The 19,391-nt window shown below is 40.3% G+C and overlaps 1 protein-coding gene across 4 annotated transcripts in view; it reads right to left on the reverse strand.

The window, feature by feature from the left end:
- The window catches only part of CCDC27 (coiled-coil domain containing 27), a 1,043,518-nt gene that overhangs the window by 58,416 nt on the left and 965,711 nt on the right, over nucleotides 1-19,391 (reverse strand). For all 4 annotated transcript variants that reach the window (XM_044062954.1, XM_044062953.1, XM_044062952.1 and 1 more), the window contains one exon: nucleotides 17,871-17,975. In XM_044062954.1, coding sequence (XP_043918889.1) covers nucleotides 17,871-17,975 — 105 coding nt within the window. The remainder of the gene's footprint in view (nucleotides 1-17,870; nucleotides 17,976-19,391) is intronic.

Raw genomic sequence — 19,391 nt, forward strand, 5'->3', positions numbered from 1 at the left:
TACCAGGGGTGGATGACTTCCCGAAAGATACTATTATGTATTTCTTGGCATTTAGTTTTAGTCCATGGCTCTGAAACCAGTTGTTTGTCTGTCAGCCCTTTCTGGAGAAGAGTGTGGGATTCAATGACAGATCCTAATTTGCAATTATCTGCAAATTTAATCAGTCAGAGACCATTGCCATTGGCATTGACTTCAGAGAAGTAAATGCCAGAAAGAAGCAGTCCAAGGACTGATCTCTGAGAGACTCCACTTGTGAATGGCCTCTTTGTAGAGGTAGACTCCCCAGTTCTAACTTCCTGGGTCCTATCTGTGAACCAGTTGGCTATCCACTGGGTGACATACAGATAAGTATATAACTTCTTGAGTTTGTCAAGAATGCCTGAGTGGGCTATTATGTCACATCCCATGGCCAGGTGAAGGTAGGCAGTGTGAACCATTTTTCACTCATCCACTGCTTTGCTGACCTTTTCAAAGTCCACCAGGTTGAGTAGGCATGACCCTCGATGAAACCAAACTAAGCTGGGTCTATTGTCTGAAGGTTAACTATATAACTATTGATCATATCTATGACAATTCTTTCATGGCTTTACATATACAACTAGTGAGACTTATGGGTCTGTAGTTTCCAGGGTCTGTACATGGCCCACTTTTGTGCAGAAGGAAGACTGTTGCCTTTCATATGAGGCACAAGGGTGTTTGGAGGCTACAGTTAAACAGCAATTCCAGAGGACCTGATAGGTCATGTTTGATGCTATTTAGATGGCATCCTGAGATTCTGTCTGGGCCCATTGATGCATTGTTCTTGGCCTTATAGAGAGTATTAAGGACCTGTTCCCTAGTGATAGCAGGTGGAGTTATATTTGATGGTATTTCCTGAGGGAAAGTTGAGGGGGAGAGAATAGTAAAGTTGGAGCTGAATTTATTGGCCAGTAGGTTTGCTATATTTTCTGGCTCATTATATGTGGCTGCATTTACAATGAGCTCTGCACACAACTGTGTATTGCCTTTGAGATTGTGGGCATAGCTAAAGAATCCCTTGTGGTTGTCTTTGGCCTGGGAAGCCAGATTTACCTCAAATTTGACTTTGGTAGACTTTATTTGTCCTCGAGTTGTTTGCTTAGTTTGAGAGAGCTTTTATCCTGCTGTGTGCTGCACCTCCTAATTTTTGCCATGATTTTCTTCCTTCTGTTATACAGCTGACTGAGTTTGTGATTCCACCAGGGTGGCTTGTTGTTTTAGTTAGTTCTATACTTCTTCCTGGTGGGTACAGCTGCCTCTATACAGCTATTAACATGCTTGTATAGGGTTGCTGTGAACAGTTCTGCATAGGCAGCAGTGTTCTCAGAGTTTATGGGGGCTTGAAGTTTTGCCAGGTTATCGCTTAATAGCAGGAATTTAGCCTTAGATTAGTTCCTGAATATTCCAGGTTTAGCTGAACAGATCTAGAATGGGCCTCCAGGTGCCCTCTTTCCTAGCAACCAGAAAAAGCCTTGAGTAAAATCTTTTCCTACTGGTCTGCAGCCATTGACTCTGACCTCCTGAAGCAGTAAGTTTGAAATAATTGGACAAATGAGGTGAAGCTGATCCTTGGAGATCTGAGGGATTCCTGAGGATGTAGGAAAGGATACCAAATGGAGTCTGTAAACACACTGTGTAATATCTAGTTCTCAAGAGACCATGGTTATAGTTTGCAATACAGGAAAACAACAAGAAGGGTTCCCTGCAATTTTCTGAGGTTGGCTGGAGGGATAACAAGCAAGGAAAGTCAGAAGATTGTTTTTCTTTTTAGTGTTGCATACTAAGATCCATTACGCCTTCTTTCAGAGTCTCCTTATCATTTTGTTTCAAACTGTTCTTTTCTAGACTTCTGCTGACCAGCTTTCTAATGTGTACAAAAAAGGGACCTTTCCTTTTGAAACTTAGGAACTAGAAATAAGAAAAGTTGTTTTAACACCCTGCATGAATTTTCCTCTTTCTTCTAGCTTTTTGAAAACACCAGAAGCTGTACCAAATAATAAGTCCTTATCCACAGTAGCATTTAATAACAGATCTTTAACATCCTCAGGGAAGGACTGTAATCTTAACTTGGCATGCATTTTTATAATAGCACCAATTGCAACTGCTCTTGAGGCAGCATCAAAAGCACCATATCCATATGTAGTAGTGTGCTTAGCTACCCAATAAGCAGAATTTAGTACGTCCACCAGATTAAATTTCACATCAGAATTACGTAGCTTTGTCAAGTATTGCTCAATATAGATATGAGTAACTTGGTCATATAGTTTGGTAATTAATATCGCTAAAAACTAAGGTGGCAGGATTACACACTTTTTTGCCACACTTATCAAAATATCTGATGTCCTTACCATTGGGAAGTGGATTAAAGGAAGGAAGGTTTCTAGTACATTTGTCAGGATCTAGAGAGAAATTATAGCAGGGTCAGCAGTAGAATTTTTGTGAAGGTACTTATGACTACCAGGAACTCAATAAAACCTGTCAAGCTTCTTAAGGGCCTGCCGTTGGAAATCTATAGAAAACAAAACAGCTGAAAAGATATCTACCAGTGCTTCCAGAAATTGAGGGATAACAGCATATTCAAAAGCTCATAGTATGTTTTCTGGGAGTAAAAATCTCTTTACTCCCTCCACACTTAAAAAGACTCATTTTAGCAATAGTGCCCCTGAAATAAATTCCCCTTATTACTGGACTCAGAGGATAAAGTGTCATCTACCTAAAATTCAAGATCAGTAGGTGAAGGAATCTAAGAGGCCTAATCTAGTCCTTCTTGATCAGAATCTGATAATTCTTCTTCCTCAGAAGTGAGGTGACCTACAGGAATGCATGGATTGTGCTATCCCAAATAAAACCAAGACTCATTCCTCCAAAGGCAGGAGACCTGTCTGGTGGACCTCAGCCATAAATAAGCTATACAACAGAAGGAGGAAGCTACTACATGATAGAGCAAAATCCCAAAAAGGGAAGGCATCTCTGATCAGTACTAACAAGAAACTACGATCCCTCATAAAATCATCTAAGGCCAGCTTCGAAACAAAAATTGCACAAGATGCTAAAGATAATCACAAGGCCTTCTTTAGTTATGTCAGGAACCTGGGTGGCAACTCCCAGATATGGTCTGAGTTAGTTCAAAATGACAAAAAATACACTGAACCCACAGACATTGCCAATATCCTGGCAGACAGGTTCACTGCAAACTCCCCCCCCTTCCCCCCAAAAGAGCAAATGTCTATCCCAACAGAGTGTAGCCTCCCTGACATCACAGATGCACAGGTGAGAGCTGCCCTCTCCAAAGCAAAAAACACAGCATCAATGGGACCGGACGGTGGCCCGGGCTGCGTCTTACATGAACTCCAAGAACTGAACCCTCACATAAAGTCACTGTTCAATCTCAGCCTTACTACAGGATATGTACCCAAGGAATGGCGTACAGCAACAGTGGTCCCACTCCACAAAGGTGGTGCCACAATGGACCCCAGTAACTATCGCCCTATAAGCCTGACTAGCCTGGTCTGCAAAGCTATGGAGTGTATCATCATGAAACTCATAAACAAAGACATTGGGAACCTCCAAACACTGGATCCTACCCAATTCGGCTTTGTTAAGGGCAGATCTTGCCTCTTGAACCTGGTCGACTTCTTTGAAATAGTCACCAAGGACATAGATGAAGGGAAGGTAGTGCACACAGCCTACCTGGACCTCGCAAAAGCCTTTGACACAATACCCCACTCAGACATCATAAATAAGCTCACCAGCTTAAATATCAACCCCTATGTCACAAGATGGGTTGCAAACTGGCTAAGGGATAGAACCCACATGGTCAGATTTGCAGGTGTCATGTCAGACTCTAAACCAGTTACAAGTGGCTCAGTCCTGGGACCTCTCTTGTTCGGTATATAATTCTCTGAGGTACAGGCTAACATGGGAGGACTATGGCTGACCAAGTTTGCAGATGACTGCAAACTGGATGCCATAATCGACTCGCTGACTGACACAAGCATCCTCCAAAAGGGTCTCACAGAGACGGGTAACTGGTGCCAGATCCATGGCCTAAAGCTAAATGCCAAAAAGTGCATAGTCATCCCCTTTGGGAAAAACAAAGTGCCCACAAATTACCACATAGGTGGTAATCCATTAAGTACAGAAGAAGTAATTAGGGATTTGGGGACCCAAGTAGATAGCAATCTCTCCTTTGACAATCACGTTGCCAAAGTGGTTAGAAAGACCTTCTATATAGCCCACCTTATCACGAAAGGGTTCACATCTAGATCAAGAGAGGTTATTGTGCCACTCTACTCATCACTCATCAGGCCCATAATTGAATACAATGCACCATTTGGGATGTACCTTACCCGACACCTGCAGCAACTGGAAAGACCTCAAAAGTACCTCACCAAGAGGATCAAGGGACTCAAACAGATGCCCTACGCAGTTAGGCTAAAGAAACTCCAGCTCTACTCAGTTGCTTGCCGCCTACTCAGAGGCGATCTGTGCCTGACGTACAAAGCCATGTCCAACCCAGAATTAATGGACATGCTCCACCTTAGGAAATCCAAATCCCTTAGAGCTACACGCTCCAGGGACTTAAACCTCAGCACAGAAATAAATAGGACATGCTGGGGGGACAGATTCATATCCCAGAGGCTCCCCTCACTCTGGAACAAAATCCCAATCTATGTTAGGCAGAGTCCCTCAATGGCCCTCTTCAAGAGAAATCTTGACGAGTGGATGGGAGATCATAAGTTTACCCCTGGGATCCCTTCTGTGTCCCTACTAGACAGAGGTACAGTAAACTAACCTCAAAAGGGCTATCTTCTGTGACCTACTATACAGAGGCACAGTCAACTAATCTAAAAGGGTGGCGAAAGCCAAACACACTCTGGCTAGGCTTATAAATGCCCTAGGGCAGATAGCCTAGTATCAATCTATGAACCTATGACTCTCTGTTCCTCTTCCAGGCAGTGGCAGTGGAAGAAGAGGAAGCAGGCAGAGAAGACTGAAAAGAATGAACTGCTTTAAAGAGACCTTAAGCAAAATCAAATCAGTCCTCCTTTTTTAACTTTCTGACTGGAAGGGGCAGAAGGAGGAGACGTGATTAGTATTTGAATACGTTTCCTCAGTGTCCAAAAATATGGCCTTTGGGCTGGAAGCAATAGGTCTAAACTCCATAAATTAGCCATGGACCTCCTCTTTAAATAATAGCTGGTGGATGCCTCCCTCACCCTCAGATAATATCAGTTTGAGTTCTCCCTTCCTGACTGTCTCAGCCAAACATTCAGTCTTATAAGATGTGCAAGTACCCTTAACCATAACAGCTTTCAAAAGGGGGCACATTAGAGGTCCAGGAAAAGTAAATGGACATCTCTGCAAGTACCTTGACAGAGTTGTCAGGCTCAAAATGAATGTGAGATAAAGATATTTGGCTATTATGTGGCACCTCTCTCAAAGTTCTTCTTTTCTTTATTTTTTTACCTGAGGGGGGAGGTCTACAGAGGAAGAAGATCACGCCATAGATGCACAAGTTAAGTCCTGAAGACGTTTATTTTCTAAGTAAGCCCTAACGGAATTAAGACCTCTGCTAATAATCTTATAGCCAAACACATAACAGATACTATAGGATTTAACATCATGTTCGGCCCTGAGCAAAACAATCAAACAAATCAAATGGGAGCTATTGCAAGTATATGATGTGTAGAGTCACACACAGCTTTTCTTCTGACAGACATAAGAAACTTTTTACACAAAAAGTTATACAAAAGAGGAAGGGTCACCAATGGAGCATTTATCTGCCTGAAAACTTTGGCCATATGGCATAAATGGTCACATAGTTCAGTTGCCTTGTATATTCTAAGATTCTTTGAAGCCAACCTGTATGAATCCCTAGACAAAGAACAGACAAACATATGCATACATGAACTTGTGGCAAGAAAGTTCGAATTTTAGCAAGTTGATTCAGTTATGCATAACCAGGTCAACGTGATAACTGTGGCTGCATTATCAGGTCCATATGCCTTGTTTGTTTTATGCATTTTCTCAAGTTGACTTGACTTTTTGGTTTTGGCATGTCCATATGTCCCTCTTATACTGGCAGTTCTGCTCCTTCTCTGAAATGTTGACTGCAAAAAGCTGACAAAGCAAACACTGACACATTACTGCACATGCACTAACGAACAACCTTGGCCGATGCAATTTTCAAGCAAAAACAAAAAAAAAAAATTGTTTATTGCAGGGGGAGCAAACCTCCCTGCACCCCCCACACTCCCTGCTAATTATGTATACCAACTCCAAGATCACTCAATCCCTGAGGAAGAGAAATATTCCTAAACCCGGGGACTGCCGATCTCACACACCTGTCAGCTACCTGCATATATTGACTAAATGCGGTCAATTAAACTGATGTCAACAAACCTGTATTTAAATCAAATACAAGCCACCCATATACACACACACACATATAAATATATACATACACATATATACACATACACACACAGATATATATATATATATATATATATATATATATATATATATATATATATATGTGTAGATACATGTACTATGTGTGTGTTGGTGTGTGTGTAAATATATAGCTATGACTTGGACCTGGTTCCCTGTAAGTCCATCATTCTTTCCCTAAGCCACAAGAAAATAAATGCTATCCAGGAGGCTTTGTTCTTTACTCCAGCTTTCCCTTTGCTTCAGCTGCTGATGAGTGACTCTGCTGTGACCAGATTGTTGATGTTCTTCATGTTTCACTGTTGCAGTCCTGACTTGTGGTATTCTGTGCCGTGGAAGCCCTTGGCTGGCCTGACTACCAGAGAAAAATCTCCCTCATCCAACAGCTTGTGAATGCTGTAACTGATGTCAATATGTTCGGGTATAAGGGGAGTTGGCTGGCATCAAGAGTACATCTCTTTCTTGCAGCTGGAACCGGAAGCTGAGTTCCAGTCAGTGTGTCGGTTGGTCCACACCAGAGAAAGAAGACTCCAGAAAGCTTAGCCAACATGAAACCAAGACAGCTGCCACACAGATTGGACCTTTTGACCTAGGACAAGGGAAAGATTGTACACCACATCAGGCCACCCAGAAGGCTTCTGGCCCCACCCTGGGACATTAATTTTATTCTGAAGAAACTTACCCTTCCACCATTTGAACCAGCAGCTTCTGCTGACTTAAAATTCTTGACTTGGAAGACTACCTTCTTGTTAGCCATCACTTCTGCTAGAAAGGTTTTGGAACTACAAGCACTCATGTCAGTGGAACCTTTCCTCATTTTCTACCCAGACAAAGTCTCACTCGAAACTAACCCCTTCTTTATGGCCAAGGTGGTGACAGACACCACTTCAAATCAAGCCATTTATCTGTCTACCTTCTTCCCTACTCAAAATAAAGGGGAAAGAATACTTCATTCCTTAGATATACATAGGCAGTTCCATTACTATCTAGACAGAACAAAGACTATGAGGAAGTCAGACCAGCTGTTTGTGACCTTTGCCACTGATTCTGAAGGGAAAACGGGTTCCAAGCAAACCATCTCTAAATGGATCTCTCACTGTATTTCCTTTGGTTACAGCCACCATGTTAAGAAGCCCCCGATGCTGTAAGGACACATTCCATTAGGGCAACTGCTGCCTCTGCTGCCTTCCTTAAAGGGGTACCCACCAAAGATATCCTGGACGGTGCTACCTGGCTTTCAGTGCATACCTTTACCAAACATTACCATCTATCAGCCATCTACAAGTCCAAAACAGGATTTGCCACTGCCATCCTGCATGGCATCCTCACCGGTCCCTAATCTGCCATCCTCCCTTCTTCTCAGCTTTGGGAATCATCCCACAAGTCAGGACTGCAACAGTGAAACACAAAGAACATAGTACAGTTGCGTACACTTACCATAAATGTAGATGTTCAAGTGTATTCACTGATGAAGTATTCTTTGCCTCACTCCTACCCCCCAGTCTACAGGGTAGGCTTGGACTAGCTTCTTCTCAAGTCAGGCGAACCATCTTCTTATGCTTCCTTTCCTTAGGTTTCAGTGTTCCAGATTCTTGACATCAGGGCCCATTTGGGGGGCTCCTACCTTTAGGGGGCAAGAAAAAACTGAGATGCTGGCACTGGCCAACTCCCCTTATACCGGAGTATACTGATGTTGGCTAGGGCATCCACCAGCTGTTGGAGGAGGGAGATTTTTCTCTGGTAGTCTGGCTGGCCATTGGCCTCCACGGTGGGAAATCTCACAAGTTAGGACTGCAACAGTGAGTACACTTGAACATTTACATCTATGGTAAGTATACACAACTGTACTTTCCTAGGACTGCTTATCATCTATGTTTGTCCCTATGGTGTTTTCATTGAGAAGCCACTAAGGACTGGGGGGCAGGCATATCCTCTGCAGCTGTTTAGATGCCCTCTTCATGATAGAGAGAATCAATATTACCAGCCTCGGGAAAAGGACCGAGGGGATACTTCTTCACTGAGCTATCATGAGGAACTTCTTTCCTAGAGAAGGGACCAGCCTTCAAGGTGCTTCTTCTTTGGGAAGTATCTCCCAAAAAAAGAGAACATTAAACTACATATGTTCTTCTCCAGGAGTTCATAAGAATGTTTGCTAAGTGTTATTTTAAGGCTTTGGGAACCTTAGAGGGAGCAAAAAATACTGCCAGAGTACTATTAAAAATGTGTCTTGTAACAGGTAGGCTTCCTTCTTCCTATAGCTGTTCCTTCTTTGTGGCCAGCGTTTTGAGTATACTTTCCTTGCAACCAGTAATTTTCATGACAGTCAGACACCTTCTCAAAGAGAGGAGATGACATTGTAGTAAAATTATTGGAGCTTGAAACTAGAATGATTTTCAAGTTTCATACTCTAAAGCCTAATGGCATGAATCAGGAATTAGGTAGTTAATGAATTATTTACATTAGCATATATACACATATATTTATTCATTTTATATTTATAATAAGTTCATGGTCACTTTAAAACTTTTTTATTGTTTAATTAACTAATTAGGAGATTAATTGTCTCATTGAGTATATAAATATGATGTTTGTATTCAATTAATTGTGATCCTTGAAGGCGAATTGCCGAGGTACCAGATCGCTGGAATAAAGAAAGTAAGATACTGGTGAAGTGCTGGCTGTTTGTGTGTTTTTCTACCTTCTCAAAGAGAGTCTGACAAATAATATAATAATGGACTTAAACCTACAATTTTTTTTCTTCTGGCTTGCCTAATTAATACTACTGCTGACCTGTCTTCTGCAGAGTATAAAGCATTTCTGTATTACTTTGTATTGTCTCTGCCTTTAGGTTAATGAAATTTTTTAAATGGTACTTATGACACTGCTAATACTGTTTTTAGAGCAACTGCTCTGGGATCAGTGTTGTGAAGACTTGCCTTGCTACATTAACATAATTTACCATTAAGATGACAAAGTTAAGATTCTGAATACTTCCCTGAATAAAGAAGTGTTTTATGGCCCTTCCTCTGATGATGTACTTAAATCCATTTAGGTAAAGGAAAGTGAATTCATGGGGTTTCCACAATTTTAAACCTCCCTGCAAAATAAGCAGTACTTCCAAAATCAACTATAGGTTTACTATTGAAATTTCGAATCACCTTCAGTCGACCGTGTAAAATGTCGAACCAAAATGCTGAATATGAAATTTTGAATAGAAAATCAAAGAGAAAATGAATACATAGACAACCATGGTTCAATGTATTCGACAAAGCCAGAGCTGATGTCACTCACCTCCTGCTATGCAAATTAACATACCGTTGAACTCTACAGTCAATGGTATGTTAATTCTATTATTTTGAAGGGGGGCTATGCCCCCCAGCAGCCCCCACACCCCCCTGCACATTAAATATACCAACTTCAACTCCAAGATCACACTACAGTGCAGAAATGGGCTAATTCCCTATTACTCAATGAAGCGCGACCTCCCTTCATAGTGTCAGTACGTCGCATGCCAAAAGGTTGAGTTTATCATGTGTGCTCGACCTTTGTTGGTTCGATTACATGCTCCTTGGAAACCTTGATTTCATCCATCGGAGGTTTGAAAGACTGCCGTTCTGGTAAGTCATAGTAAACTGGCACTTGAATGTAAAAAAAGAGCCTGGTTAAAACAGAATGACAAAAGAAATATTGATCTGCTTTTTCTCATTCTTCCATGGGGGTTGACTGGATTAAGGACCTTAGACTGATTTAGTAGCAAGTTTTAAGAGAAAGCAAGTAAATGAAAAAAAATATTGAATATTATGAGAGCAAACCAAAGCCAAGTGTGTGACCCTCCAGTGGCAATAAAACGAAAAGCAGAAATTCAAAGGAACTTCAAATAAGCTGCATTCATGAAAAATAATAAAGTTTATTCCAAAGAGTGAGCGCTTTCGCCAAAGGCTTCTTCAGACTCTTAAAAACGGTTTTTAAGAGTCTGAAGAAGCCTTTGGCGAAAGCGCTCACTCTTTGGAATAAACTTTATTATTTTTCATGAATGCAGCTTATTTGAAGTTCCTTTGAATTCTGCTTTATTGCCACTGGAGGGTCACACACTTGGCTTTGGTTTGCTCTCTTTTATGTTTACGTGAGTCTCCTGCCTCAACTGATAGCAGCACTGCATTTGGCTTTTTGAATTGAATATTATGAGACTTACTTTCTAGCAAATGAATGTATGCTTAGTAGCATTTCTGCAGTTGGCCCTCGTGTCCACGTAAAGATCTGCTAAAGAGAAATTGACTATCTGGTTCTCATGTCAATGTGGAGACAGTCTGATAATGAGAAACTGGTTGTCTGGTTCTCATGTTTCCACGGAGAGAATCTGATAAAAAGAAATTGGTTACAGTCTGGTGGAGAGTGTGACTGGCTGGGAAAAAAGAAATGAAATGAAAAAATAATCTGGCGAAGAGATAATGTTCTCTGCAAGCATTCAGGGGTTCTCCCAGCTAGGAGAGCTATAAAGATAAGACAAAACCAGTTATCACTTAGTAAAAGCACAGGCTGCATCACATGTCTTAGCATCAATAACCTTTCTTTTAGGTTAACTCAAGTCAGTGAGTGTGGCTGTCAGTTTGAGACATTTGTTCCTATTAGGAGGGTAAAACTTCAATATTTGAAGATGTACATAGTTCTGTGTGTTAGTTTTAAATTAATAGGTTTCAGAGGGGTATTGTTTTTCTTTTTTTTTTTTTTGAGGGCTTTCAATAAAATAAAACTTTTGTAAGATGTGGCATAGGCTCCAAAAGATATGTCAAGAAACAACTATATAAAAGTTCAAACTGTCAAACAGTGTATGCATGTAACACAAATGCTGGAACCAGACATTTAACAAAAAAGGTGTTGCATACAAAAGGTGGGAATAATAAATTTCTAATACAATGATTTCTGTAATGTCTTTAAATGTTAATGGTCTCACAGATAAATGCAAAAAAGAAAGAATAGTAAACTATATTAAAAATGTAATGTGGAATCTCCGGTGGTGGTGCTGCGGTAGCATTGTCGCCTCACAGTTAGACATTGCCCGTTCGATTCTCAGTTAGAGCTTCTTCTGTGTAGCGACATGCGTGAATGGGCATTCCTTCGTTGAAGGCTGTGCATTAGGCCCGGCAAGCCAGTACGTAAAAATCAACTGCCAATCATTAGCGGACAGGAGTTCCGCTGTGGCGACTCATAACCGGGAAAAGCCGAAAGACACAAACAAAATTAAAAATGTAATGTGGACTTTTCCACATATAACACTAAGCATGAGGTATAAGACCTCTGTAGAGATCAACCTTAGTCACACTTGGCCAGGAATCATGGATCTTTTCTAAATCCCTCAATACTCCTGCCATTTAAAGGCACAGAGTTTATAACTCAACAGAAGACAAAATGAGGGGCACTCATGAAGTAGACAATTCATTAGACATAGGCTAGAATGTTGCAACCTTGGATTAAATGGTGAAGTAAAGGTATGGATATATCAAACAATGTATGTCAATATAATTTTTCATTTCTTTTGTGAAGGAACCTTGTTGGCTAAGCTTACGTAGGCCCTTGGGCCGATAGCCTAGTACCTACCTATGAAGGGTATTTTTGAAATTTTTATTGGGTAGAACTACTAATACAAGCACCTCCTTTCAGAGGCAGTACAAGTGTCTTGCTAGTCAGACAACAGAAAAACAGATGCAGATGGAACCAAACCAAAGAAAGCAGGCATTCCTCTCAATGTCTTACAGCAATAATGCTATCCAAAGCCCAGAATAACGGAGGGACAAAAGCCCAAAATACAGACAGATTTTAAATATTGCTCTTATAAACTTAGAAACATTTTTTGCATCAGCTTACATTTCCTGGGGGATATGAAGTCTGAAAATCAAATGTCTGTCATTATTTAATGACTTCCACACATTTTATGAAAAACAGACCAAGCATACAAGGCAAAATTCTGAACAGTCTGCAAATTTCTGGGCAGCTGAGAGGTATGAATATATGTTGAATCTTATTAACAACATATAGTCTTAATATTCTGTGTTGAAGTACCAGCTAATGTATAGAAGCACCTCTGAGGCAAGAATAGCAAAAGTACAGTGTAAAGAAGTCTGTGGGCTTACCTCTCCATTGTGCCAATTTTTTAGTCACGATGCCTCTATTTTGTCTAAAAATTGAACATTGTTTTCAGATATTTTAGGATAATAGTATCTGTACTTCAAATCTGTTCTTGTTTTGGGGCCTTTTTTCCTTTTTTGTTTCTGCTTTACAAGAGCTATGTTTGTAACTGTTCTTTTTCAGCAAAGTGGAAGTAAAGATAAAAATATAGAAATATGTGACATGTATATTTATTCTTTCAATAATGATGAACGGATGAAAAGTAGAATGAAAATGTGTTTAAATGCACACATATTACTTCCTGTCAAAGATTGCAACACCTTACTTAAAATACAATTCTGTTCGATACAAGCAGTTTCATTTTTTAATATGTTTAGATTTGAAAAGTTCTAACTTGCAAGAAATGCTAATCCAGGACTACTGACCTTTCTTCTTTACTTAGACTATGGCTTTGATGGACTTTAAACAAGACTGTATGCAGTAAATGATCTTTGCATGGAGAGCAGAGGAAAGAGAACACAGTTTGCTTATGCAGAGTCAATGAGATCAAACTTCTGTGTTTTGGCTGCATGTCTCTTGCAATTGCTGAATGATCATAAAAAAATCAGCAGTAGTTAGAATACGGTAATCTCCATATAGTGATAGGAGTAGTATAATTTAGCTGGAGTTAATGTTTTCTGCTGATTTATTTAATTATTCCCATGCAGTCATGCAACTGTGTGCATATATATTTTTTTCAACTCTATTACCTGATTTTTATTAAGTAAAATAATGTATTATTCAATTATAAAAGGTTATGACTTGTGGTTTATTTATTAGCTCACAAGAGTACTGACTCAGTATTGGTACGATATTACATGTTGGTATCTGCCTTTCAGAGGGTGACCATATTACCCATAGGTACTCTGGCAGCATTATATCTGTCTCATTTTAAGAGTGGACTACAATTGTATATATGGTGTCTTTGTTATCTTAAAGCAGGAAGGGAGTTCTGGCACTAGAAAGGTATTGATAACCTTTCATTGGAAAGATTGTTTGTGAATGTATATGTAATAGTTCTAGCCAAGTCTCAATTACTGTTAGTAAAACTGCATTGGGTGATATCCTGGAGAAACAAGTGATTATAACTCAGTGGTGCAGTTGTTAGTACAAGGTGGGGGTCATAACCTGAAGCAGTACTACATATTTGCAATGTGCTTGTGCAATGTGCTTTTAAGGCCATTCCCTATCACATGTCAACCAGTGGTAAGAAAATATAGACCCTATCACATAAAAATGATTTCATCAATGTGAGATTTACAGACCATACCACAGGTTCATAAGAGTGTACCAGGCTAATGGCCCTTGATCCTAGCCCATAGGATTACCCTGGCACTGTGGCTGGATGTCAGTGGTGAGGAATAACATATTTTAGCCCGGTATGCCACAGGCAGTACCAGAGTTCATAAGATATAGAGAAAACCTGGTGCAAGGATTTTAAAATATGCCCAGACTATTACCATTTGCTGAAAAGTGTCTTAAACATCACTGAAGTGGTAGATGCTATACAACTGTAATGTGGAAAACATACCAGTTTGTGTCTGGCTCTCAAACAGTGAAGATATCTGAAATGATGAATGTGATGTTTCTGCATCTTCACATGAGGAAGAGGAGGATTGTGGGTCTCCAATGAGAGGTCAGGATTTTGATAGGGACATATCATGGAGTATTTTCCTTTTAGGGATCAAAAGGTGCCAAAAGATTTTTTTTAATCTAAGGGAAAGCGTGGACAGTTCTGGACAGCAGCAGATTAGATAGTTAATATGAATCCAGATACAATCCTTTGGGACTAAGCATCACCAGTGTCAAAGTGTACATGCATGTCAGGACACTTGAACAACTGGCACTTCTCAGTGTATCCAGGTAGAAGTGGTGACACTCAGGATGAGAAGCTGTTGAGATGAGAATTTGTTCAAAAAATTATTCTTTACAAAGTCTGTGATGAGTGTGGAAATTGTGTTCAAGCTGCTTCCAGCCAAGAGGTAGACATGGAAGCGCCCAGAGAAACATCCATGAAGGTAACCCAAGAAGTTGTCATCTGAACACAGAATACACTGGTAGACTGCATGAAAGGATCTTACCTGTATTATTTCCTAGTACATCAAAATCATAAGTGTATTTCATGCAAATATCCAGTTAGAGAGTAACAAGGACTGAAAAGTAATTGTTGAATTATATTTGATAATTGATAGTATACTGTACTAATAAAGTGTACTAGCTATGTATTTAAAACAATAGTCTGGAAAGTACTAACATTCTGAAATGTAAATGTAAGCTGAAAATAAATATGAATATCAATGCTGTGTTTTCTAAATATGCAATACCCCAAATATAATACTGAAAAGTATAGTGATATTTTGTTTTTGTAGCTGACATTTTGTTTTCAAATGTTTATATATATATATATATATATATATATATATATATATATATATATATATATATATATATATATATATATATATACAGATATATACATAATATTGTTTTATATTGGTTTATATTGTTAGCTTTCAGTGAAATGAGATTTATAAATATAAAAACTAACTAGGTGGGGGGGGGCTACATCCCCACACCCTAACTATATATACTAAAGTACAGTTTTGTACCTACCATAAATGTAGATGTCCGAACAGGATAGCATCTGCAGTCATAACAAATGGGTTGTCTTGTCGTCAGGCAGCCCTTCGGTCGGCCGGATTCCAAAGTCTGGGTCCGGCTTCGGCTGATGTCGCACTTCACCCGACGTCATCTCTGCTGGTCTTCGGGTATAAAGGCATCAGCCGACACCATTTTCCTCAGTGTTTCTTGCCCCAGATGTCAGTTGCCCTCTTGGAAAGCTAAATTTTGGATAAATGCCAATGTTTCCAAAAAAAAAGTAGAAGGCAAACACAAAAAATAAGCATGTATGTAAATATATACAAACAAATACACCATAAGAGACTCCCCCCCAGCTAGCTAATAGGAGGGTAAATACCCTAGGAGTACCACAGAGGGGAAGGAGGGTGGGTAATCCTGACTGCAGATGCTATCCTGTTCGGACATCTACATTTATGGTAGGTACAAAACTGTACTATGTCCTTCAAGGTAGCATCTGCAATCATAACAAATGGGTAGAATACCATAGCCAACTAGGGGTGGAGGAAGAAAAATTATGGTGTAGTTAGGATCCCTTGTAGTACAGCAGTGGCAAACCCTGCTCGGGATCTAGAGTATAGAGGTAAATTATAATGCTTGGCAAATGTATGCACGGAGGTCCAAGCAGCCGCCTCAATAATGTCCTTGGTTGCCACTCTTCGTAAGAAAGCTGTGGTAGTGGCTGTAGCCCTTGTAGAATGAGGTCTTATGTTCTGTGGAATTGGTTTTCCATGGTAGGAGTAACAGAATCTTATGCAATTTCCTATCCATTTGGAGATTGTCTGTTTGGAAATTGCTTTTCCTTCCCTTCCTGTTGCATAGGCTACTAAAAGCTGGTCAGTTTTCTGTTACCTTTGGTTCTGTCCAGGTAGTAGCGTAACTGTCTATGTACATCCAAGGTATGCAGCAGTCTTTTCCCCCCTGTTCTGTGGATTGGGAAAGAAGGTAGGTAGGTGGATTGCCTGGTTTAAAGACACTCTGGATACCACCTTAGGCATAAATGTAGGATTAGTTCTCATGGAGACCCTATCTTGATGGAAGATTAGGAAGGGTTGTACTGCCATTAAGGCCTGTAGTTCCGAAACCCTCCTTGCTGAAGTAATTGCCAGTAGGAAAGCAGTTTTCCATGATAGGTGTTGAAGATCTGCTGTTGCTGCTGGTTCAAATGGAGGGAGTGTCAATTTTTCTAGCACAAAGTTCAAGTCCCATGCTGGTAATGGTGGTTTCCTAGGAGGTTTTACATTCTTGATCCCTCTGAGGAACTGCCTGAGTAGAGGATGCGAAAAGACAGGTGGATCGAAGCTGTATTCTGCTGAAATAGCTGATGCATGTATCTTGATGGAGGAATAAGACAGGCCTGTATGTAGAAGCTCTGCCAAGTACTCCAGGATGTTAGCAATATCTATGTTCGACACATCTTTTCCTCTTTCAGTACTCCAAATTACAAACCTTTTCCATTTTCCTGCATAGTTCCTTCTTGTTGAAGGTCTGCGGGCTTCAAGGATAATGTCTTTAACCCTTTGGGATAGGTCTGGGTTAGTTGCTGCTATGTGATGTAGTATTCGGTAGTAGTAATCTCTGGATCTGACCGACCGGCACTTGCGAACAGCTTCTGCTTCGGGCGCCACGCGGCAAGAAAGACTGAGGAAAATGGCGTCGGCTGATGCCTTTATACCCGAAGGCCAGCAGAGATGACGTCGGGTGAAGTGCGACATCAGCCGAAGCCGGACCCAGACTTTGGAATCCGGCCGACCGAAGGGCTGCCTGACGACAGGACAACCCATTTGTTATGACTGCAGATGCTACCTTGAAGGACATCTCCAGGATTGCACTACAGTGGGGAAAAGGGCATATACATTTTATTTGTCCAAAAGTACTTAAATTCAGTGAAATGAGTATTTAATGATTTCAGCTTTCAGTGATTTTGTGAGGGTGAATTGAAATTCAGTGAAATTAATTTTCAGTGAATGAAAGTAGACCAATTTGTGTATATATATATATATATATATATATATATATATATATATATATATATATATATATATATATATATATATATATATATATATATATAGATATATATATATATATATATATATATATATATATATATATACATACATATACATACATACATACACACACACACACACACACACACACACACACACACACACACACACACACACACACACACACACGTACCTCAAAATAAAGTGGGAACATTTGATGTTTGAACAGAGGGATGTAACATGTGTATACCACTTCACAGGTTAATGCCACTAATCTGTGCCAGAATTTACAGTGTATATCACGTCTGGTATTCTGTATTACTCTACAATCTGCACTTCATGCTAGTTAGCTGGCCACGTGTGGCTAACGTCAATGCAATTATTTGTGCTTAGTTGGCAATAAAACAACAACATTCAAGAATAAACATAATGCACACAGCAACTGAACAGACATTAGAAAACAAAATAAAGAAGGGGGCTAAGGAAGGTGGAGATTAGTTATGGCTACACAAAGAGGTAATACACATCCAGGATGGTAAAAGTGCCATTTATCCATCTAGCAATTGACATAAAATCAGTATATACCTGCATAAGATCCATGATTTCACCGTCACTTATTTCAGTCTGAAGCGGCTTGGCACCAGTGGCACAATATGTAGCCTGGAATATTTTGCTATGGAATCTATCGAACTGAAATAAAGAGAAAGGATTTTAAATTTAGCATTTACTAGTCATCCACAAAAACACATCAGACTGAGTCTGACAGTCTCAGCTGCCCTACCTGGATATATAATTATTACTGACAGATACATAAAATGTACAGTTTTGTACCTACCATAAATGTAGATGTTCGAGTGTTCACCCTGCTGCAGTCATCACACTTGGGTTATCCTGTCGTCGGGCGGTCCCGCAGTCGGCCGGATTTCCAAAGTCTTGGTCCGACGTCAGTTGCTGTCGCCTCATCCCTGATGTCAGTGCGCCAGGGGTACATATATTGCAACCAACGCCATTTTCTTCAGTTTTTCTTGCCCCAGATGTCAGGTGCCCCCAAAAAGGTGATCCAAATTAGTACCAAAAGGTGTGAACACTGTACAAACACAAAATCCCTTCAGCTATAAGCAAATACATCAGAAAGGCATAGCAAAGATTTAGCCAGTAGATCAGAGGGGTTGGAGGGAGGGTAACCTAGACTGCAGCAGGGTGAACACTCGAACATCTACATTTATGGTAGGTACAAAACTGTACTATGTTCATCGTGTTACCCTGCTGCAGTCATCACACTTGGGTTGAGTCACAAAGCTAAGGTAGGGTGGAGGCATCATAGAGGGTTAGTGGAGGCAATGAAGCCCTGCAGAACTGCAGTGGCGAAGCCTGCCCTGGACTTAGAATAAAGAGGTAAGTGATAGTGTTTGGTGAAAGTGTGTACAGAAATCCAAGTTCCAGCTTCTAAAATTTCCTTGGTAGGAACCCCCCTGAGAAAGGCTGTAAAGGTAGCTGTTGCCCTGGTAGAGTGGGATCTAATGGTAGGAGGAACTTGTTTCCCATGATGCGTATAGCAGAATCATATGCAATGGCCTATCCATTTAGAAATGGTTTGCTTGGATATGGCCCTCCCTTGAGAAGCTGTAGCATAGGAAACAAAGAGCTGGTCAGTTTTTCTGAAAGCCTTAGTTTTATACAAGTAGTAACGAAGCTTCCTGTGAATGTCCAAGGAATGCAGGAGTCTCTCACCTTTGTTATGTGGATTGGGGAAGAAAGTGGGTAGGTGGATGGTTTGATTTAAAGCTACACTGGAAACCACCTTAGTCATGAAGGAAGGATTAGTTCGTAGAGAAACTCTGTCTTGATGAAAAATGAGGAAAGGTTCCACTGCTATAAGTGCCTGTAATTCTGAGACTCTCCTAGCAGAAGTTATTGCCAGGAGCAGGGCAGTCTTCCAAGATAGAAACTGAAGGTCTGCAGAAAAAGCTGGTTCAAAGGGAGGTAGCATTAGTTTTTCCAGAACAAAGTTGAGGTCCCATGTTGGTGTAGGGGCTCTTCTAGGTGGTCTAATGTTTTTTGCCCCTCTGAGGAACTGCCTTAGAAGAGGATTTGAAAATAAAGGTG

This window comes from Protopterus annectens, chromosome 2.part1 (assembly GCF_019279795.1).
Source record: "Protopterus annectens isolate FY-2018-M chromosome 2.part1, PAN1.0, whole genome shotgun sequence".
Taxonomy (NCBI): Eukaryota; Metazoa; Chordata; order Ceratodontiformes; family Protopteridae; genus Protopterus; species Protopterus annectens.